This window comes from Triticum urartu, chromosome 2 (genome assembly GCF_003073215.2).
Source record: "Triticum urartu cultivar G1812 chromosome 2, Tu2.1, whole genome shotgun sequence".
Lineage (NCBI taxonomy): Eukaryota > Viridiplantae > Streptophyta > Magnoliopsida > Poales > Poaceae > Triticum > Triticum urartu.
In genome coordinates, this window is record NC_053023.1 from 55,195,530 (window position 1) to 55,218,687 (window position 23,158).

The 23,158-nt window shown below is 43.5% G+C and overlaps 1 protein-coding gene and 1 long non-coding RNA gene across 3 annotated transcripts; both read right to left on the reverse strand.

The window, feature by feature from the left end:
• Window positions 1-799: 799 nt before the first annotated feature.
• On the reverse strand, window positions 800-1,570 carry LOC125540999 (thaumatin-like protein). Its single transcript, XM_048704505.1, has one exon. It carries the CDS (start codon window positions 1,510-1,512, stop codon window positions 982-984), a length of 531 nt encoding a protein of 176 aa, XP_048560462.1. The 5' UTR covers window positions 1,513-1,570; the 3' UTR covers window positions 800-981.
• A 3,852-nt stretch (window positions 1,571-5,422) lies between these two features.
• Window positions 5,423-8,865, reverse strand: LOC125535684. Of its 2 annotated transcripts, XR_007294774.1 has the most exons (4): window positions 8,098-8,865; window positions 7,124-7,226; window positions 6,409-6,578; window positions 5,423-5,861 (listed from the first exon to the last, which is right to left on the reverse strand). It is a non-coding gene; the product is annotated as an uncharacterized LOC125535684 (long non-coding RNA). The 2 variants fall into 2 exon arrangements; XR_007294773.1 differs by having other exon boundaries at window positions 7,124-8,865.
• Between the last annotated feature and the right edge of the window lie 14,293 nt (window positions 8,866-23,158).

The window sequence follows — 23,158 nt, forward strand, 5'->3', positions numbered from 1 at the left end:
TACGAATAAATCAATTTACTCTAGCATTGGATAGAAGCCGTCGTCAAGCGTAGGGCAGCATGCATGCGTGCAAAAACGTACGTACAGAAAAATAATTACATATGTAGCATTTTTTTCTATATATGATAATGAAAATAGAACGTAGATTTGACCGAGAACATTTGGCGGCTGATTCAGTCAAGGGACACTTTGTAAAAATGGAAACACTTCCAGCGGCCGGTCACACGATATAACGCAAGCGCGAAACTGGTGGGAACTCGGATCGGTGGAGAATCAGATTGCGCGGCGGCAGCGGAGAGCCGATGGCGTGCAGAGCGCGGCGGCAGGGCGGGCGGTACGACGTGGCGGCGCGAGGACGCCACCACGTTGTCGGTTGGCAGTTATCGCCGACGGTGGCGGAAGCGCCCGGTGTTAGCGAGGCAGGGGGCGCCACCGAAGCCGTGGGCTGGAGGCGAGGGGGCTGTGAAAGATGCACGGAGGCGTAGCGCTGGGAGTGGGGGGCGAAAGGGCACATGGCCCTTTGCCGGAGGGGTCGCGTACGTGCTCACAATAGCAACATTAACACGCCCCTTGTAAAAAAGAAAAACTAATCGAGGAACATGTATGGAATAGTGTTTGATAACCATAGAACATACTCCATCTGTTTTAAAATAGACGACTCAACTTTGTATTAAGTTTAGTATAAAATTAATACAAAGTTGAGTCATCTATTTTAAAACGGAGGGAGTATAAACTTAATACAAAGTTGAGTCGTCTATTTTGAAACGGAGGGAGTATTTAATTTGAGGGCTCTGGTACATAAATTAAATTATAAGCTATATATAGTATAAATGGGTACACTGCACGCACGGACGGCCTTATTTTCACGACGTCGTCTTATTCATCTTATGTAACAAACTTTATTCTCCACACTCATTGTATGTACGCGTATTATGCTGGTGGTGGTATCGTCCGCTACTAGCTACGATGATACCTTCTTCCTCATGGACAGAAGGTAACCTGGTAGCTGTTGTTGTTGCCGTTACAGGCGTGGTTCTTGGTGTCATCGGTCGGGAAGAGGTAGGCGTCGGGGCACTTGTCGGCCTGGCACACCAGGTTGGGCCCGTTGCTGCAGGAGAATGACAACGGCACGTTGAAGCCGTCGATGACAGAGATGTCGTAAAAGTCCTGGCCGTTGCCGATGGTGAACTCGGCCAGGGTCAGCGGCGGCTGCCCGGACAGCGTGCACGACAGCGCACCGCCGCAGTCGGCAGTCTGGCAGCTCCCGGAGTTGCCGTTGAAGTTGCAGCCCGTGCGGCCCCACACCCTGCCGGAGGGCGTGTTCGCGGGGACGTCGAGGGTCCACGTCTCGCCGGTGTTGAGCTGCCGACCGCCGCCGATCGGGGTGGCCGCCGGCCACACCGTGTAGGGGCAGTTGTTCTTGATGTTGAACGTCGCCGCGTTCGTGCTGGCAGCGAACACGGCAAGGAAGAGGACCATGGAGGCGGCTGCTGCCAGGTGGGACGAAGCCATTTCAAGTTGCTTTGCTTCTGTGTCGTCTACACGTGGTTTGGTAGTAGTGCGGGATGATTGATGTGCTAGGGACGAAGGGGCATGGGTATTTATAGATGGCCGGGACTCCGGGATGGAAGGACAGCTGGGATAAAGTCAAGGATGGTGTCCTTGAGTCAATTCGTGTGACTTGGAAATTTCCACGCATTCATCATCAAAACAACAGGGAGACTCGACTCTGTCCATGAGCCACTTCGCAATCGCATAGATTTATCTTTCACACAGATCAGGATCGAAAACACGTACGTACGTGTAGTTCCATGCACCACATATCAAGTTGTTGGAACTTGCAAGAACTATGCTAAAAAAAAAAGAACTTGCAAGAACAACTCTTCCTTCTTCTTCATAATAATACTTCCTCCTTTTCGGTTTATAAGGCTTAATTCAAAAATCTCATCAACTAAGGTAGATGATGAGTGGTGCAATATTTTTGATAATTTACAAAAGGACCCAATTAATGCTCGTGTTTTCCTCACAAAATTATGTTTACGAATGCATTGATTGCAATCCATGCATGCATAAAGTGCATGCATTAGTCAGTTTTCTCTTAATACTTGCATGCAATGATTTAATGCACCTTGAAGTCTGAACATGTGATGGGGAACAACCAAATTAAGCCTCGTAAAATGGAAAAACTAAAATTTTGAGATAAGCCCTATAAACCGGAAAGAAGGGAATAACAATGAAGTTACGTCCGCAGCACAACAGGACACCAGCACTAGTAGTTAGGCCCGGCAGCCCCACACGATTTTCCAGAGTTTTTGGTTTCCTACATATCGTCCAGATGAATCTTTTTTTCCACAGATTTTTCCATGGACTGACCGCCTACTAGTCTATGGATCTTTCTTCCACAGATTTTTCCATGGAATTTTCTTTTTTCCACAGATCTTAGCACGAGGTGTACTCAACCTGCAACTGTACATATGTGACTGCCCTAGCTTACAAGTCTAACTGAGCTTAAATCTTCGTATATTAACCAGCTTGGCGGCCCTTGCACTAGAACGAGGGCATCTAGATGGACCATATTGATTGTAAATGACAAATTCTAACCACCAATGCAACACGGCAACGAAAGCAAAACTTAGACAAGCTAGCAAGCGCTATACAACTCTGCTAGATTTAATTTCCTCGCAATGCGTCAGATTGGCCGGTTGCCGTTTTTAGCATGCTGCCTAACTTTATTCGCTGACCAGTCGTTTGTGAACAATGAACCTTCTTCACTAGTATGACATTTTCGCCAAAAAAGTAGTACTAGCTGTAATTTCTACTACTTTTTGCTGGTGTCCTGCTGTGCTGCGGACGTAACTTCATTGTTAAAACAAATCAAAATATCTCCTAACTTCCAACAATTGGTTGATGTGCATGTATCCTTCTCCTTCCTTTATTGGCCCGTCTATTTTATTATATCTTTTTGATCCAACCGGATAATTCTCATAAACTCACGGTCATATATAAATTGGTAAAATTTACTCTAAAGAAGCGAGGTGGGACTATGTAAAATTCAGCGAACCCACCAAAATAGCACAAGACAATTCTAGCTTAGTTGGTTGCTGCCGTGGTGAAGTTAGGAGACGCCACGAGTTCTAGTCCCGGCCCCAACATTTTTCTTTCGCTATTTTATGTAGCCCTAGAGCAGGCCCAACAACTACACAAGCCCAAAAGCAATGGAGTGGAGGTGGCCCATAGCAGCAAACACATACGGGAAGTGTCCTGTATAAGCAATGGATTAATACCACCTTGCCAACCGTCAAAGCTTGAGTACGGAAGTTGCGGACGCGTTGCTAAAAAGACATAACGTAGGATCACCTAAGTGGGACGAAACTAAGAATATCACCTTGGTTTATTAGTAGAGATATAGATATAGATATAGATATAGATATAGATATAGATATAGACTAGGAAAATTGCCCGTGCGTTGCAACGAGAATACACTCTACAGCGAAATGAAACATACAAATAAAAAATGATAACCCACAAAAAAGGTAAATTGATTTAAAGGGCGATAGATGATGGAACAGAGGGAAAAGTTACTCTTCTTTTATTATAACAAAATAGCCAACAAACCCATGGATTTGCATATGATAGTTATTTAGATTCTATATTTTATTTCACATGCTAGTTAATTAGGGAACACACAAAATATTGAAGTTTTTCTATAGATTTAAAATATTAGAAAATTTAAAATTCACCTATCAAATATATCAATATAAAAGCATGGAAAATTTGGTTTTATCTTCGACAAGAAGTACATGTTGGATGCATAATGATTATAGCGGAGTTTTTTTGCAAATATGACAAAAAAATCCTGTATAATATTTGAAAGAGAAGTTCCAATTTCGCCAATCTATAACAGCGATGCAACCTCATGTTCACCCGATTTGTTGAAACATCTAACCTTCAGATGGTGACATCTTACGATATGGTACCCTTGAAAGTAAACCTCAGACCCTCTAGTACATGTATATAGAACCAGATGAATTCGTGATTACCTAGCTAATAATTTTGATTGTGCCAAAACACTTTTACAGACTGAACCACTCCACAACAGCAGATTGTAGGGCCATCCAGCTCAAAAGAAAAAAAAGAGATTGCAGTGTCATCCATGTGTGTAAAACCAATCCATAGAGAATTATTCACCTCGGGACAGCGCGCGGCACTGCCGATGATCTGGAACGGCGTCCCGCACTTCCAAAAGGGGTCGTTCTTGATCCAGAATCTCATCGAAGTCTCGCCGCAAGTGTGACTGCAGCCGCACACACTGAACGTACGATCTTTTTTTTGTTGTTGTTGTTGCGAGAACACTGAACGTACGATCAACGTGAAGGAGAGCACACGAGCATGGCTACACGCAAGTTTCTTCCTTTCTGTATTTTCTATTTGGCCAGCCGTAGTTTTGGGTCCCTTTTTTAACCCTCGTTGGCTATATGACGAATCTCGCCGTAGGCAAAGCCAATCACTTTATTGTACGCTCGGTCGCCGCCTTTGTCCGCTAGCAATTCTTCCTCGGCATGGCGAGCAACCAGAGGACGGAGCGCCTCGCCACGACCTTGCACGCGGGGCTCCAGGCGAGCATGTCATTGATAGACCTGCTCTGGCACGCGGACGCCCGCATCGGCGGCATGCACGCTCACGAGGCCGCGGCGCCTTCTTCGCTTCACGGCCCCTGCCCCCACCGACCCGCGCGCTGTGCCGCATTGGCCGGTAGATTGGCCGGAGGTTCCTCAGCGTGGTCCACTTCAAGACGTGGTGGAGCACCATTCCCGCCAGGGACTGCGGCCGTGACGTGCAGTCGGAGACGCAATGGGTGCTCATCGATATATCAAGTGAGGTAACTAAATTGCTTGGGCATCAATTTAGATCTCCGGCTTCTGTTGTGGGCTCGTACTCACTTGAACTTTGAAGTGGCATTCCAATATCTAAAAGCCACTTTTACGATAGCTGACAACAGCGTATTGTAAGCCACACATCTTTAAACTTCATTCTTTCATTGGAGACATCACATATTTTAAAACCTTGTGCTTATGCAATTCCCATTTCGCCTGCTTATTCTCTACTTTCGGATGAATTTTGATGCCAATCTGATAGAAACTGCAAGGACATGTACCAACTTAATTTCCTTTTTCCATTACAGCACTCCTCTTATGTTTTGGCGATCTCATGTATGATCTTCCCTTACTTTCTTAATTCCTCTAATTTGCATTTAGCTGGAAAACTGCCTTGAAAGTTCTTATGTATATTTGGCTCCTGCTGGTGATTGCGTATTCTGAAGAATTCAGAAATCTTAGTGAAGATGTATGTCTTGTAGACCCCCAGTTTACTTTATCTGCCACTGTTCCTCAAACACTGTCAGATAATGCAATGGACACATTGCTTCGAATCTCAAGCTTAAATGGGACAAGGTCATAGAGTGAGAACAACTCACCTGTTCATGTATATGAACAGCAGAACATTTGGTCTGTACAGTACAACTATGGGTGAATAGCTCCTATGCGACATCTTTCGTGGGAATTGGATGGAGTGCGACGTTGTTCGACAGAATGACTTTTGGGCGACACTTTTGAGCGAGTAAATAGCCCACACATGACATGGCCCTTAAAGCTGAACTGATGCCCTCATTAGCTGTTATGGGCTGGACTCACAACTTATCCACTTAAGCGCGGGACCCATCACTTGTCCAGTAAGCGCGGGACCCACCACTTCTTCGCACGTGCCCGTCCGCCCATCGTCGGGACCCACCTCTTCGCCCGTGCCTGTCCGCCCGCCGCAACCCATTGCTTCCCCTTTCGCCATTCTTCCTCTTCTCCGGCGACCTAGTGAGCAAATCAGAATACAGATAGTCTGAGAGGTGAGCATACAACATCTCATGCAACAGATGCCTCTTGGTCAAGCTGTGCAGGGAACTGAATCATCATTGGAACCGTATGCCTGCAATATGTTCATGCACATCAAGCATATATGATCTTTTGGGGAACTGTAGTTCTCGACTCCTAGTTTAATAATATTATATATGTGGTGATAAAAAGTCCCGAGATTGTTGGGCCTCTTCTTTAAATGAAAACCATACAGTCATACTGCAAACAGATAAAAGGTAGCGGTTGAAAATAATGTAGAATAATATTCTCTAGTTTAATATACAAAGAAAAATGAAAAGATCATTATGACAGACATGGGAAAGGTTTCAGATATGTTATATATTGGTGCTCAGAAATTCACTATCTAGCTCAGGAAGTCATTTTACTTTTGATAGCAACATCGATTTAATCTTTATTTTTTCAAGTGAATAACAATTCCTTATTGTCACAAACTACACAATAGGATATGTGAATAAAGGCTACAATAAGATTTAAGGGAGAATACCTCCAGGGAGTTCCACCACTACACTCAAATGGCTTGATGATGTTGTTATTGTTGGCGCACTTCCATAGCGATCGTGCATCAGGTGAGAATGATCTGTCAGCACGGAGTTCAAAACTGCACCAATAGCACTTTGTACCGTGGAGAATAAGCATCTTCTTGCCATTCTCAACCTGGGGAACAAATATTAGAGCAAGGTAAAACACATAAATACTATTTTTAGTTTCTCAACATGGAAGGTTCAAAAGCAACATCTTTTCTAATAGCACTGGAAAAAAATATCATATGTAGGTCTCCACATGATACATATGGCATGAGAGGTTTTACCATAACCGATCCAAGTTTTCTGCACATGATTTGTAAATAATCTGATTACTCCTAATCACAGCCAGAACTTCTTATTTGAAGGTACAAGATCATATGATCAATTTTTTTCTCAATATCATAAGTAACAAATGCCCACAACTAAGAACCACATCCAAAAAGCGAGCATTTTCTTGAGAATCGGCAAAAGCACGCACACACACATACCATGAACGTTTGTTGAACAGCAAATCAAGCTATTGATTTCCATCATATGGCAACTGGAAAAAATATCATATGTGGCTATGTCCTACTTATATGCTAATTGACGTCCAACCAATAAAGTCACATCACATTGAACATCTAGTAATGTTTATCCACTCGGACTAACATATCAAGATCAAAGTCTGCTCACCATAGCTGGCTGGAGTTATGTATCTAAGCGGTGGCTGCCAATGCGTGGCCACCGGCCGGCTACCACTGAAGCGTCCATTCGTTGTCTCCCTGTTCGCAAGTACCTAGCAGAAGCATACATATCTACATATCGTGAATGGATTGCAATCAGCAAGCAGCAGCCTTGCCTGTGTAGATGTGTAACAGTAAGCAAGTAGCAGCTTGAACGAAATTAGTAGTAATAGGCTGCTGCTCTCTTCTCCGATTCTATATATACGGAACAATAGTATAGCCAAGAGCAGCAAATATAGCAAAAGCAGAGCAGCCTCAGCAAGGCAACATACCTCTATAAAGGAAGACTAATAATTTTTTTCTCAACTCATCAGATATTAAAACTGCAGTAAAGCATATAACTATCTCTTCTTCTGAATAGAAATATTATACAATAAATAGCAGATTAAATTACTGTGATCACTATCCCCATTGTCTTCTAGAGCACATATTTTTGTACACAAGAGACATATATTTGCAAGTGTTTGTTACGATCAAGACCTAGCTGAGCTAACATAAGTAGAATGCAAATAGCTAAGGACAAATAGAAAGACTACCAACAGATGGTGTTTATCATGCTCTTTTTTTGCTGTAGAACATCTAGGTGAATAAACAAGTGTACAAACTATCTGCCTTTTTCCTTCTGTTAGCAGATGGGAAAATTGAAAGGCCATGTACAAATGGAAGAACCAAAGAACTGCTATATGTGAATACCAAAAATGGTCGTTTACTACCAAGTTGGAGCAAGATGATCTGAAATGCAAATCAACAGGATCTGAATTCTGAAGCTGCTTGTCATCTAAAAGTGGAATATGAGTAGCACATTTGTAGGCATAACCTTAGTGCAGTAGCCAAAGGGGTCTATCCCCCTCTCCCTCATGTCATCGGCTAATCATTTTGGATAATGCAAAGTCAATTAGAGAAAGGAAAGAACTTTTTTCTTACATGCTTTCTGTAACCTGCCAGTACTGCAACAGCTCCGGTTGTATCACTCCCATCCACTGCCTCCTTTATCTTGTGACAGACTATGCAAAGTAAATTCCATCTCTAATCTTGCATTATAAAATTACCTCCATTCATATCCATGTAATGGTCTCTTTCTGCTACATTTGAAACAATCAATAAAATTGATCTCACACAAAAGAATTCATGAACTATTTGGCTAGGAGCTCTGTTGTTGCCTGCTCTACAGGGGATGGGTGAGGCAGTACCATGACAGATGGACTTGTCGCCTGCTCTACAAGAGAAGGGGGAAGGTGGCGCCACGACGGATGGGGCGGCGGCGTGCGCGGGTGGGGCTGGGTCGTACTTGCCGTCCTGCTCTGGGAGGGGATCTTACCGGAGAAGGGGGTCCACTTGGAGGGCGGCCTGTTGGTGGGGGAAGGAGTGGCTGGTGGCGAAGCCGGCGTGGTTGGAGAAACCATTGTCGAGGTGGAAGCAGCATGGAGGAGACCCGGCGGATCCACCAACGGCCGCGGCGTCGAGCGTCGCTGGCGGCGGAAGGCCGCGGGCCACCGACAGGGGAAGGCCGCGGGTGTGGGGGCACCTGGGGTAGGGGTAGGCGCACCGGCGAGGTAGGCGACGGCGGCGGCGCGCGGCGGCGGCCGGCGGCGCACGGTGAGGCGGGGCGGCACGTGAGAGGAGGCGGCGGCGGGCTGGAGGTTGAGATGGGATCGGGAGGCACGGTCGTGCGTGCGGATAGTTTTTTTTTCTTTTCTCACGTACGTACCGGTTGAGGTTGACTTATTGTGAGGATTGCAGGTTGAATAGCAAAAACTACAGGGACTTTTTTGCAAAAATGCCAACGACGTACCACCAGACGCGCTAGTTGCTTTATTAGTAGTGAGAGATATAGATTCGAACTGAAAGCGTAAAATCATGGAAAGAAGTGTATTGTGATGGTGAACCCGACAAAGTCAATCCGTGCTTTCCATGCAGAAGAAGAATGCATCATCTACCAAGGACCATGAAGCAACACTAAATTATGGAATGATATTATTCACTTCTTTTTGTTGCCAATGAACACTAAATTGTTCACTTGCTGATACAAGACTGCAACCACTACGTAGCCCTGTACATCCATCAAATACATTAATTAGTTTCCCGTGGACAAAAAATCTTAAACAGTACTTGATGTTTCCACGAAAGGCTTGCCAGGAGTTGTTGTGTGACTGTCAAAAATTGAGCATAATTGATTATGAAGAGATGCTTGATGGTAAAGAATCAAAGTAGATTGCTACCTAGTGAGGAAAATTCTCTCACCTCGTACACATCGTTGTTATCTCTGGCCATCAGCAGCTATCGCCCCAGGTGCAGATGCACTTCCATAATCTATACTGCAGGTGAGGAATCGCAGAGTCTACCATCCAGGGCAAGGCCGCGATCAAAAAGGATTCACCAGCGAAGCACAGAGGAGGAGAGGCGGCAAGGGATCCAATGGGTAAGCCGGGCGGCCCGGCAGGCCTCGAGATCCTTTGCAATGGATTCACTGCGCGGCCGAGATCCTCGGTGACGGCCAAGAGCGGCATGGACAGCGGTGGGGGCGGAGGCAAAGGGCGGCGCAAGGACGGCGGCGGTGGTGGTGGGGGCGGAGGTAAAGGGCAGCGCGGGGACGGCGGTGGTGGCAGCGGCAAAGGGCGGCGGCGTGGACCCGAACTACTTCTCCCGCGCGCGTCCACCCTCGGCCGCCGCGGCCGCCTTCATCTCGGCAAGCGAGCAAGGAATTGGGTGGGGTTCTACGGGCGATGGCGAGAGCAGGGGAGGAGGCAGAGGATTGGTTTGATTGTTTTGGTTTAATAGAGGGTTTTAGCGGACGAATTAGTATCACCTCGTTTATATTACGATTTTGTATATGAACCAAAAGAGAATACCACCAATGTCAACAACCAAGATGTAATAGAAAAAATTGTTTAATAGTTTGTTAGCATCGCCAACATACTCTGTGATCTGATGCATTTTTTCAAGTTGAAATTTAGAATAGTTTGTTAGCAGCTCGTCCAACTTACTGAACCATGCCTTCAGATCAAATGCCTTCTGCCTTCTAGCTTCATTCTTTCTGGCCTCCTCTTACTCCTCTACCATGAGCTGGGCCTAACACAAATACAAAGATGGGCAATGGCACGAGGCGGGGTTGGTTTCCTGCATTGACCGCTTGGTATTAGTGTCCGCCTTAGCCTACCTACCATTGGTGATATTTCTCCTGACGACTGCGACGAAGCTATCCATCCATCAGCACGAACAGAAACTGATAATCTGAACTTTGCGGAGCATCCCAAGGTCATCCCCATGGACCTACCATCGTCTCATCAAGTGCCTAGTGGACCCATGACTCGATCACGTGCAAGAGCTCTCGAGACTGAGGTGACATCTCTCTTCTCACAATTCCACTTCGATGACCATGAGACATGGCTACTACCTCAAACGGAGACATTGTGCATACTCGGGTATCAAGGAGTTAGCCATGGAGACGCCAAGGAGCGAGGAGAATCCGAAGAGGAAGATGGACGTGAAGACGGAGAAGAAAAAGGGCTAAGTCAGCAGAAGCCCGGACGATCCGGACCGCCGTCCAGACGATCCGGCCTCAGCCCGGATGATCCGGACTCCAGCCCGGACGATCCGGGTAATGTGTCCAGAGGCACCCGAGACGGCATCCTGGAGATGGGCCATCCGGACCCAGGCCCGGATCATCCGGCCACGCCCGGACGTCCGGACCAAGTCCCGGACATCTGGCCCTCCCACAGCTACTACGACCCAGCCGGACGATCCGGATGCCAACCCGGATCATCCGGACCCCCGAAGCCCAGATCATCTGGACCAACTCCCGGATCATCCGGCCGCCGCCTGTGTGCGTGACTTGGGCCGAGGCCCGTGTACCCGTTTCGTCCCCCCACTTACCCTTTCACCCCTTGGGCCATAAATAGACCTTCTACTCCTCATTTCTAGGGTTAGCAAATGTTTAGCTCATATTTGTGAGAGAGCTTTGCTCATGCACTTGGTAGTCTTCTCTACGGAGATTCGAGCCTCCACCGGAGAAGATCCCCCAAGCGGATTCAAGACCCCTCTTGAGGGAAGAACATCAAGACCTCCTCACGGAGAAGACCGGTTACCGTGTATCGTCCCTAGTTGTCCGTGGATCGTGTATCTTTCCTTATGTACTCGAGGATCTAGCCCATGTGTGACTTATTTGTGTCGGTTTAGTGATTCCTCTCGTGTTTCTTATTGTGTTTTCTCCCCGTTCTTCCCCGTGTTCTTCATAATTTCCGCGGGATCCGCTCCTTTCGTGAAAGATCGGGCGATTAGGGTCTCTACCCTACATCATCTTGGTATCATGAGCCTCGTTGATCACGATTTCGGAGCCTCCCCTCTTCGTTTTCTAGCTTGATTTTGTTGTTTTTCGTCCTAATCCGAAAATACCCACAAAAATAGCCCTAAAAATTTTTCTTGTGATTTGTGAGTTTTGATGATGTTTTGTTGGTTTTGATCCGTGAATTTGTTGTGTTGCAAGTGGATCTAGCTTTCCCCCACCATCCCCACCTCGAAATCCCTCCAAAATCCGCGAAATCCCTGAAGTTGTGGCCGTTTTCGAGCTCATCCCGAGCCATCCCCGAGCGAGTTGACCCGCCCGGATCATCTAGCTGGTCGCCCGGATCATCCGGCTTCCTCTGACCAAACTGCATTTCCTGCAGTTTTTGCCACCGCCGCCTACGCCTCCGCATACCCACTTCAACCACCACCGCCTAACTTCCGCAAACCTTTCCAATACCCCAACCCCCACCACCACTTGACCGCTACCTACTCCGACGCTTTTTGTCGCACTTGGTTTTGAGCATTTGAGTTGTGGCTCACTGTTTCCTTTCATGTTTCGGCTACCTAGGGACGGTTCGACATCAACATCACCACCGCTCATTTTCGCCAAGGACTACTACGAACGACTACACACTTGTGGTATCCATTTCCCATCGGTATCATCTTGGTAGTGTGATATCATCATACTCTTTTCCATTTGGATTGATAACCCCATAGCCTTACTTTTGCATAGCTTACCCATCAAGACTAGCATTTGAGTATTGCCGGCAACGTGACTTGTGCACATTAGTGATCATACATCCCATAGCATACATACTATCATCGTGTTGCATATCTTGGAATTATCTCTTGTGTCACAAAGTTGTCATCGCATACACAATTGCTATCTTGGTCCGTGAAGCATCGCATGAGAAAAGAGCTCAAACATCAAAGAGCCAAGCAAGCTTTTAAGCAAAGAGAAAAGATAAGCAAAGAGCTTATAAGCAAGAACCATAGCATCATACAACATTAAGATTGTCATACTCGATCATCTTGGATCATATCTCCGGAACATCATACTTGGGATAGAAGTTGTTGCATTTTTGCTTAGTAGGTTGTGCACAAGTTCGTATCCTCCTATTGTGCAATCGTGCTAGCGTCTCTCTAGTGTTGTGCAACAAGAGCATTTTCGTGGATTCCACATTTTGGCTCACCCTTGGTTGCACGACCCCATTTATCTTTCCATGTGTTGTGTTTCCGTGTACCACATCTTGCTATTGGTCTACTTGTTACATTTACAAGTCGTGGATCTTCTCCAACATTATTGAATCTTGCTTACATTCACATCAAAAATTATGCCACCATCCTAACCAAGCTCCACCATAAGCTTTTACTTGTGTAGGTGTGAGAAATCGACAAGAATTCGTACCAATTGGGCTATTCCCTTGTCCTACATTGGAGTGATCATCGATCCACTTTCAACTTCGGTCAAGGTACATTTGGTATTCGTTCTTCTCTTTCTACCACTCACATTTGTCTTGGAATGATGGATAGGCCAAGTACTTCTACCAACCCACTCTTCACGGAGCAAGACGACGACATGAACTCCTTCGTCACCAAAAGCCACCTCTTTGGTGCACCATGTGCTTTGCATCAAGAACAACAAGCAATGAGTGACCGCATTGACAACCTCGCCACCGACTTGCGACTCTTCGAGCAACGTACAAGGGACTACTTCGACCACAAGCTTGACGATCACAAGCAAGAGAATGACGCAAGGATGGACGAGATTCGCGCTTTGTTGCTCAACCGCTCTTCTTCCACTTCAAGAAGGAGCCGTTCAAGTCGCCACTCCGACTTTACCCTCTCCAGCTCAAGTATGATACGTCTCCAACGTATCTATAATTTTTGATTGCTCCATGCTATATTATCTGTTGTTTTGGACATTATTGGGCTTTATTATCCACTTTTATATTATTTTTGGGACTAACCTATTAACCGGAGGCCCAGCCCAGAATTGCTGTTTTTGCCTGTTTTAGGGTTTCGAAGAAAAGGAATATCAAATGGAGTCCAAATGGAATGAAACCTTCGGGAACGTGATTTTCTCACTGAATACAACTCAGGAGACTTGGACCCTACGTCAAGCCAATTAACAGGAGGCCACGAGGTAGGGGGTGCGCCTGCCCCCCCCCAGGCGCGCCCTCCACCCTCGTGGGCCCCATGTTGCTCCACCGACGTACTTCTTCCTCCTATATATACCCACGTACCCCCAAACGATCAGATACGGAGCCAAAAACCTAATTCCACCGTCGCATCTTTCTGTATCCACGAGATCCCATCTTGGGGCCTGTTCCGGAGCTCCGCCGGAGGGGGCATCGATCACGAAGGGCTTCTACATCATCATCCGAGCCCCTCCGATGAAGTGTGAGTAGTTTACTTCAGACCTACGGGTCCATAGTTAGTAGCTAGATGGCTTCTTCTCTCTTTTTGGATCTCAATACAATGTTCTCCCCCTCTCTCGTGGAGATCTATTCGATGTAACCTTCTTTTTGCGGTGTGTTTGTTGAGACCAATGAATTGTGGGTTTATGATCCAGTCTATCTATGAATAATATTTGAATCTTCTCTGAATTCTTTTATGTATGATTGGTTATCTTTGCAAGTCTCTTCGAATTATCAGTTTGGTTTGGCCTACTAGATTGGTTTTTCTTACCATGGGAGAAGTGCTTAGCTTTGGGTTCGATCTTGCGGTGTCTTTTCCCACTGACAGAAGGGGCAGCAGGGCACGTATTGAATTGTTGCCATCGAGGATAACAAGATGGGTTTTTTTAATCATATTGCATGAAACTATCCCTCTACATCATATCATCTTGCTTAAGGTGTTACTCTGTTTCTTACTTAATACTCTAGATGCATGCTGGATAGCGGTCGATGAATGGAGTAATAGTAGTAGATGCAGGCAGGAGTCGGTCTACTTGTCTCGGATGTGATGCCTATATACATGATCATACCTAGATATTCTCATAACTATGCTCAATTCTGTCAATTGCTCAACAGTAATTTGTTCACCCAAAGTAGAATACTTATGCTCTCGAGAGAAGCCACTAGTGAAACCTATGGCCCCCGGGTCTCTTTCTCATTATATCAATCTCCATCACTTTATTATTGCTTTGCTTTTACTTTGCCTTTTACTTTTCACTTTGCATCTCTATACCAAAAATATCAAAAATATTATTTATCATCTCTATCAGATCTCACTTTCGTAAGTGACTGTGAAGGGACTGACAACCCCTAAGTGCGTTGGTTGCGTTGAGCTATTGTTTTTGTGTAGGTACGAGGGACTCGCGCATAGCCTCCTACTGGATTGATACCTTGGTTCTCAAAACTGAGGGAAATACTTACGCTACTTTGCTGCATCATCCTCTCCTCTTTGGGGAAATCCAACGCAGTGCTCAAGAGGTAGCAAGAAGAATTTCTGGCGCCGTTGCCGGGGAGTCTGCGCAAAAGTCAACATACCAAGTACCCATCACTATCCCTATCTCCCGCATTACATTATTTGCCATTTGCCTCTCGTTTTCCTCTCCCCCACTTCACCCTTGTCGTTTTATTCGCCCTCTCCCTCTCTCTATCCTCCCTCTCTTTCTCTATTTGCCTCTTTTTTGCCCATCTGCCTTTTGTTTGCTCGTGTGTTGGATTGCTTGTTTGTCGCGATGGCTCAAGATAATACCAAATTGTGTGACCTCACCAATACCAACAACAATGATTTCCTTAGCACTCCGATTGCTCCTCTTACCGATGCTGAATCTTGTGAAATTAATGCTGCTTTGCTGAATCTTGTAATGAAAGATCCGTTCTCCGGCCTTCCTAGTGAAGATGCCGCTACCCATCTTAATAGCTTCGTTGATTTGTGTGACATGCAAAAGAAGAAAGATGTCGATAATGATATTGTTAAATTGAAGCTATTTCCTTTTTCGCTTAGAGATCGTGCTAAAGATTGGTTTTCATCTTTGCCTAAAAATAGTATTGATTCATGGAACAAGTGCAAAGATGCTTTTATCTCTAAGTATTTTCCTCTCTCTAAGATCATCTCTCTTAGAAACGATATTATGAATTTTAAGCAACTTGATCATGAACATGTTGCACAAGCTTGGGAGAGAATGAAATTAATGATACGTAATTGCCCTACTCATGGTTTAAATTTGTGGATGATTATACAAAAATTTTATGCCAGATTGAATTTTGCTTTTAGAAATCTTTTGGATTCGGCCGCGGGAGGCACTTTTATGGAAATCACCTTAGGAGAAGCTACTAAACTCCTAGATAATATTATGGTTAATTATTCTCAATGGCATACTGAAAGATCTACTAATAAAAAGGTGCATGTGATAGAAGAAATTAATGTTTTGAGTGGAAAGATGGATAACTTATGAAATTATTTGCTAACAAGAGTGTTTCTTCTGATCCTAATGATATGCCCTTGTCTACTTTGATTGAGAATAATAATGAATCTATGGATGTGAATTTTGTTGGTAGGAACAATTTTGGTAACAACGCGTATAGAGGAAATTTCAATCCTAGGCCTTATCCTAGTAATCCCTCTAATAATTATGGTAATTCCTACAAAAATTCTTATGGAAATTATAATAAGATGCCCTCTGATTTTGAATCTAATATTAAAGAATTTATTTCTTCGTAAAAGAATTTTAATGCTATGATTGAAGAAAAATTGCTTAAGATTGATGATTTGGCTAGGAAAGTTGATATAATTTCTCTTGATATTGATTATTTAAAGCTTAGATCTATTCCTCCTAAGCATGATATCAATGAGTCTCTCAACGCCATGAGAATTTCCATTGATGAGTGCAAGGAAAGAACCGCTAGGACGCGTGCTATGAAAGATGCCTTTATTAAAGCGTGTTCTTCTAGTTCCTATGAAAATAATGATGAAGAACTAAAGGTTATTGATGTGTCCCCTATTAAATCTTTGTTTTGCAATATTAATCTTGACAATGATGGGACTGAATATGATCCACCTTTACCTAGAAGGCGTTCTAAAAATTCGGAGTATTTAGATCTTGATGGTGAAATTGATAAAAGTGGGATTAAAAGAAATAAAACCCTAGATGATGCTAAACTCACCATATTGGATTTCAAGGAATTTAATTATGAAAATTGCTCTTTGATTGATTGCATTTCCTTGTTGCAATCCGTACTAAATTCTCCTCATGCTTATAGTCAAAATAAAGCCTTTACCGAACATATCGTTGATGCCTTGATGCAATCTTATGAAGAAAAACTTGAGTTGAAAGTTTCCATCCCTAGAAAAATTTATGATGAGTGGGAACCTACTATTAAAATTAAAATTAAAGATTATGAGTTTTATTCTTTATGTGATTTGGGTGCTAGTGTCTCTACTATTCCCAAAACTTTGTGTGATTTGCTAGATTTCCGTGATTTTGATGATTGCTCTCTAAACTTGCATCTTGCGGATTCCACTATTAAGAAACCTATGGGAAGAATTAATGATTTTCTTATTGTTTCAAATAGGAATTATGTGCCCGTAGATTTTATCATTCTTGATATAGATTGCAATCCTTCTTGCCCTATTATTCTCGGTAGACCTTTACTTAGAACGGTTGGTGCAATTATTGATATGAAGGAAGGGAACATTAGATTTCAATTTCCATTAAAAAGGGCATGGAACACTTCCCTAGAAAGAAAATAAAATTACCATATGAATCTATCATGAGAGCCACTTATGGATTGCCTACCAAATATGGCAATACCTAGATCTATTCTTACTTGTTATGCCTAGCTAGGGGCGTTAAACGATAGCGCTTGTTGGGAGGCAACCCAATTTTATTTTTATTCCTTGATTTTTGCTCCTGTTTAGTAATAAATAATTTATCTAGACTTTGTTTTGGTTGTGTTTTTTGTGTTTAATTAGTGTTTGTGCCAAGTAGAACCGTTGGGAAGACTTGGGGAAAGTCTTGTTGAACTTGCTGTAAAAAATAGAAACTTTAGCGCTCACGAGAACTGATGTCATTTTTATTTGGAAAGTGCTATTTAGTTAATTATTTTTGCATATGTTTAATAGATAAATTCCTCGCGTCCAGCAATTTATTTTAGAATTTTTGGGGTTCCAGATCTTGCGCTAGCTACAGATTACTACAGACTGTTCTGTTTTTGACAGATTCTGTTTTTCGTGTGTTGTTTGCTTATTTTGATGAATCTATGGCTAGTGAAATAGTTTATGAACCATAGAGAAGTTGGAATACAGTAGGTATAACACCCATATAAATAAATAATGAGTTCATTACAGTGCCTTGAAGTGGTCTTTTGTTTTCTTTCGCTGACGGAGCTCAGAAGATTTTCTACTTTAAGTTTTGTGTTGTGAAGTTTTCAAGTTTTGGGTAAAGATTTGATGGATTATGGAACAAGGAGTGGCAAGAGCCTAAGCTTGGGGATGCCCATGGCACCCCAAGATAATATAAGGACACCTAAAAGCCAAAGCTTGGGGATGCCCCGGAAGGCATCCCCTCTTTCGTCTACTTCTATCGGTAACTTTACTTGGAGCTATATTTTTATTCATCACATGATATGTGTTTTGCTTGGAGCGTATTTTATGATTTGAGTCTTTGCTTGTTAGTCTACCACAATCATCCTTGCTGTACACACATTTTGATAGAGCCATACATAATTTGGAATTTGATAGAATACTCTATGTGCTTCACTTATATCTTTTGAGCTCTATAGTTTTACACTACTAGGGAAAACCCTAGTAGTAGCGCGGGTTTAAATCCCACTAGTAGCGCGGGCAGCCGTGCTACCAATAAGGCGCTACAGCTATTACTTAGCAGTAGCGCGTGCGACAAGCGCTACTGCTAAGACACATAGCGGCAGCACTTGTTCTGTCATGCGCTGCTGCTAATCTAGCTAGTTGTAGCGTGTTTCTTATCCATCGCTACTAGTGCTCTTTTTTCATTTTTAGTGTATTTATACGACGTTATACAAATTTTGGTACAATACCAATTATGAGGTTTATATCATTATGTCCATAACGGTGTGTCAAATGAAGGTGGATTAGGTTCAAGTGGAGGCAATATGTGGTGCATGTCAAAAGTATACTACTAATCCAAACTTGATCTAGTTTGGACTAGTAGTACTTTCGATGTGCACCACATGTTGCCTCCACTTGAATCTAATCTGCCAGCACAAGCTATTTAATCATCATCATAGTCATTACCACCAACAGTATTTATTTAATCACCATAGTCATAGTGTAGCACATCATCATCTTCAAACTCATTCTAGCTAGCTAATCACCACCAACACTAGTTGCGATAGCTATCTAATCACCACCAACACTAGCTAATAATAATCATCATAGTCATTACCACGAACACTAGCTATTTAATCATCATAGTCATAGTGTAGCACATCATCATCTTCAAACTCATTTCTAGCTAGCTAATCACTCATGCTACTCTCTCTCAGGTAAAATAACATAAAACATGTATAGCACTCCTCCTTCATCAAGTTGGAGCATGCAGATGAACCTGTCTCCTAATCGTGGGCTGCGCTTTTGATTGCTGCCCCCTAGTACTTCTCTACGATCATTCACAATTTTGCTCCAGTCTTTCACTATTAAGCATTCCTCGCTATTAGAAATCCTGAATGCACTAAAGTGCATTGTAGGATATCTTGGCCGTAATCTAACAATATTCATGGTACCTTTAGTCTCGATCCAATCAGGCACAACATTCATCGGGAGTCCCTGTTGAAGAACATCGTATAGTAACATAATTAGCAATGAAGTTTAGCTTAAAAAATAATGTATGCAAAAGATGAATTGAGGACAAATAGTAAAAATCTTACCATCTTTCCTAAATAGATGTGACCGTAGTTCAGTACAAACACTATTGGTCGCACATTTTCAGTACTAACATTTCTAAGTGCGGGAAGAAAATTTGTCTTGACAGTATCAAGATCCTGAAGCCATGAAACATAATGACTTAGCTCCTCGCAGTTTAGTTCAGGCCCGGGACAGTAGTAGGTCCTGTCTACCAAGCGCTGGTCATGTTTGCTTGAACGGAAATAAGCTGACAATAGAAATTAGTTGTCAACTATTTTAGAATAAACAATATCAAAGACATAAATATGGTTAAGAAACTCACATAATGGTATAACTGGAGGCGTCTGCACATCGACCCAGATGTCGGTATTACCTTCAATATCATCTTCCGGACGAATATCAAAGGTGATAACCATATCAGGCTCAAATGCATAAGTCTTGCATAGTGCTCGCCAAGTTTTGCATCCAAAATAGGTGTAGTCGTCTTCGTTGTATAATTTTGCGTGGAAAATATAACCATGCTCGGTCTTCAAGTAAACTTTCTTTACCTCCATAGTACGACTGAAACCTATCTTATCCAAGACAAAAACTCTTGCATGGCAGTGGATACGCTAGTAGAATAGTAAAAAAATAAATTATAAGTTGAAGCAAATGAAGGAGATGTCATGCTTAATTACGAAAAAGACTTGCCGTTGTGACTTACTGTATCCACTTTGAAGTTCTCCTCCAGCTTGATGCTGAAGCGCCTATCATCATCTAGGAAGATTCCGTCGCACAGGCCGCGCTCGTCTTCACAGTACTTGCAAATACCGAAAGCCTTTTCGTCGTCAGACATTTCCTATGTTCATAGTTGAAACATTAATTGAAAATCGATCGAAGACAACTACCAGGATACTCAACACACAAATCCGGGAGACTCGATATTTCCTACATATTCTGGCACAAGTCATGCCAAAATTCACGGAAAAATCTGGCATGACCTTTTCTAAAATAGGACATATCGAGCGCTTGAAATTTGCCGGAACGGAAATGAATCAACACTCCAGCAAAACATAGGCCACTCGGAGGTGTAACCTGCAAACATGACCGGCCACTTGGGCAAGCACATATCCTATTTGAGCAACACAAGATATACACTTCCAAATATCTTATAGGACTCATATTGACATGAGCATTCAATAAGCAAAACCAAACCGTAAAATAAGTAAGTATTCAAATTAGCATGCATTCAATAAGCAAAAGTAAATCATCTCATGCGTCCGTACATCATCGAATATTATCACTAATACATCCCGAATAGTATCATACATATAACATCACTAATACAACAAAAACCCTAGCGCACGACGGGTATCGGCGCGGGCGGTGGACACCCACATAGAAGGAACCATCACAGGATCATAGCTCCAGTGAGATCCCTGGAGAACCTGCCAGGTATTGGAGAACCTGTGCTCCAACGCAAACAAGTAGCGACGGACATGCGCGTCCTCCTCACTGACACGGTGACGCACCACCTCCGCGGGGTCCTCGAGCCTCTGGACCGTCACTGGCCCACGCGACCGCCACCAAAGAAGGTTCGGGTCAACGACGGGCTGACTCCTCACCAACCTGCGCCCCCCGGTAGGTAGCGCCTCCCAGTACCACCCCGGTGGAGCCCAGTCCCGGACATGACCCATCTGGTGACACAGGTGTCTTCTGCCGACTCGACGACGAGGATGCGGGATAGGCATCGTCGACGTCGATGCGGGAATAATTGCTTTAACTAAAAAAGTAAACTAGTTCTATTAATTTTCGTACTAAAAATAAAATAGTTGTATTAACTCAACTAGTTCAATTAAGCACTTACTATGAATAAAAATAAACTAGTTTTTACTAAAAATAAACTAGTTCAACTAGTTATATTAATTTTCTTACTAATTCTATTAAACACTTACTAAAAACAGTAAAAAAAACTAGTTAGATGAACTCTAAAATTTAACCCTAACCGATGAACTCTAAAATTTAATGAACCCTAACTAATTTGATGAACTCTAAAATTTAACCCTAACTAATTTGATGAACTCTAAAATTTAATGAACCCTAACTAATTTGATGAACTCTAAAATTTAACCCTAACTAATTTGATGAACTCTAAAATTTAACCCTAACTAATTCGATGAACTCTAAAATTAATTATATTTAACAACTACTACCATAATTAGCATCTAATTTGATGAACCCTAACTAATTAGATGAACTCTGAAATTTAACCCTAAGAACCCTAGCTAGGCAGAGGTAAGGGAGGAGGAGGAGGAGGAGGGCGTGCTCACCTCTGGCGCCGGCAGAGTTAGGGAGAGGGGCACGTGGTGTAGAGGTCGGGGACGGGGACGGGGTCGGGCGGCGGGCGCACGGCGGAGGGCGGCGATGTAGGGGGGCGTCGAGGTCGGGGTCGGGGGCGGCGTCGAGGTCGCGGTCGGGGGCGGGGGCGGCGTCGAGGGTATGCGGAGAGCGACGGGTCGCGCACGGTGGCCGACGGCGATGCAGGGCGGCGACAGCGGAGGAGTAGGGATTTGGGGAAAGTGGCCGTGGGGGAAGAACGAACTGCGCGGTTAAGTTAAAAGTAGCAGTAGCGCGTTCCAGGAAGTGCGCTTCTGCTACGGTAGCTATAGCGCATTTCTTAACAAGCGCTACTGCTATTCCTTCTCTTTTTTATTTGCTTTCCATTTAATTTTATTTTAGTTAGCAGTAGCGCCTTTGTTCGTAAACACGTTTCTACAAAACAAGTAGTGGTAGCGCGGTTCTACGTAGATCGCTACTAATATGTGTAGCTTATCGGCCAAGCCGTGGGAATTTTAGTAGTAGCGCTTTTGTACTCGGGCGCGCTACTGTTATAACTGTATCTGTAGCGCGGTTTAAAACACCGCGCTGCTGCTAATTAGCACCAACGTGTGTTTTTAGCCCGCGCTACTGCTAATGTTCTATGTATAAGGTTTTCCCTAGTAGTGTTACTCTATGTGCTTCACTTATATCTTTTGAGCTTTATAGTTTTGCTCTAGTGCTTCACTTATATCTTTTAGAGCACGGCGGTGGATTCATTTTATAGAAACTATTGATCTCTCATGCTTCACTTAGATTATTTTGAGAGTCTTAATAGCATGGTAATTTGCCTAAAATCCTAATATGCTTTGTATGCAAGATTAATAATAAAACTTTCTTATGAGTGTGTTGAATACTAAGAAAAGTTTGATGCTTGATGATTGTTTTGAGATATGGAGGTAATAATATCAAAGTCATGCTAGTTGAGTAGTTGTGAAATTGAGAAATACTTGTGTTGAAGTTTGCAAGTCCCGTAGCATGCACGTATGGTAAACGTTATGCAACAAATTTGAAACATGAGGTGTTATTTGATTGTCTTCCTTATGAGTGGCGGTCGGGGACGAGCGATGGTCTTTTCCTACCAATCTATCCCCCTAGGAGCATGCGCGTAGTGCCGAGGTTTTTTATCACTTGTAGATTTTTGCAATAAGTATGTGAGTTCTTTATGACTAATGTTGAGTCCATGGATTATACACACTCTCACCCTTCCATCATTGCTAGCCTCTTCGGTACCGTGCATTGCCCTTTCTCACATTGAGAGTTGGCGCAAACTTCGTCGGTGCATCCAAACCCCGTGATATGATACGCTCTTTCACACATAAACCTCCTTATATCTTCCTCAAAACAGCCACCATACCTACCTATTATGGCATTTCCATAGCCATTCCGAGATATATTGCCATGCAACTTTCCATCATTCCGTTCATCATGACACATTCATCATTGTCATATTGCTTAGCATGATCATGTAGTTGACATAGTATTTGTGGCAAAGCCACTGTTCATAATTATT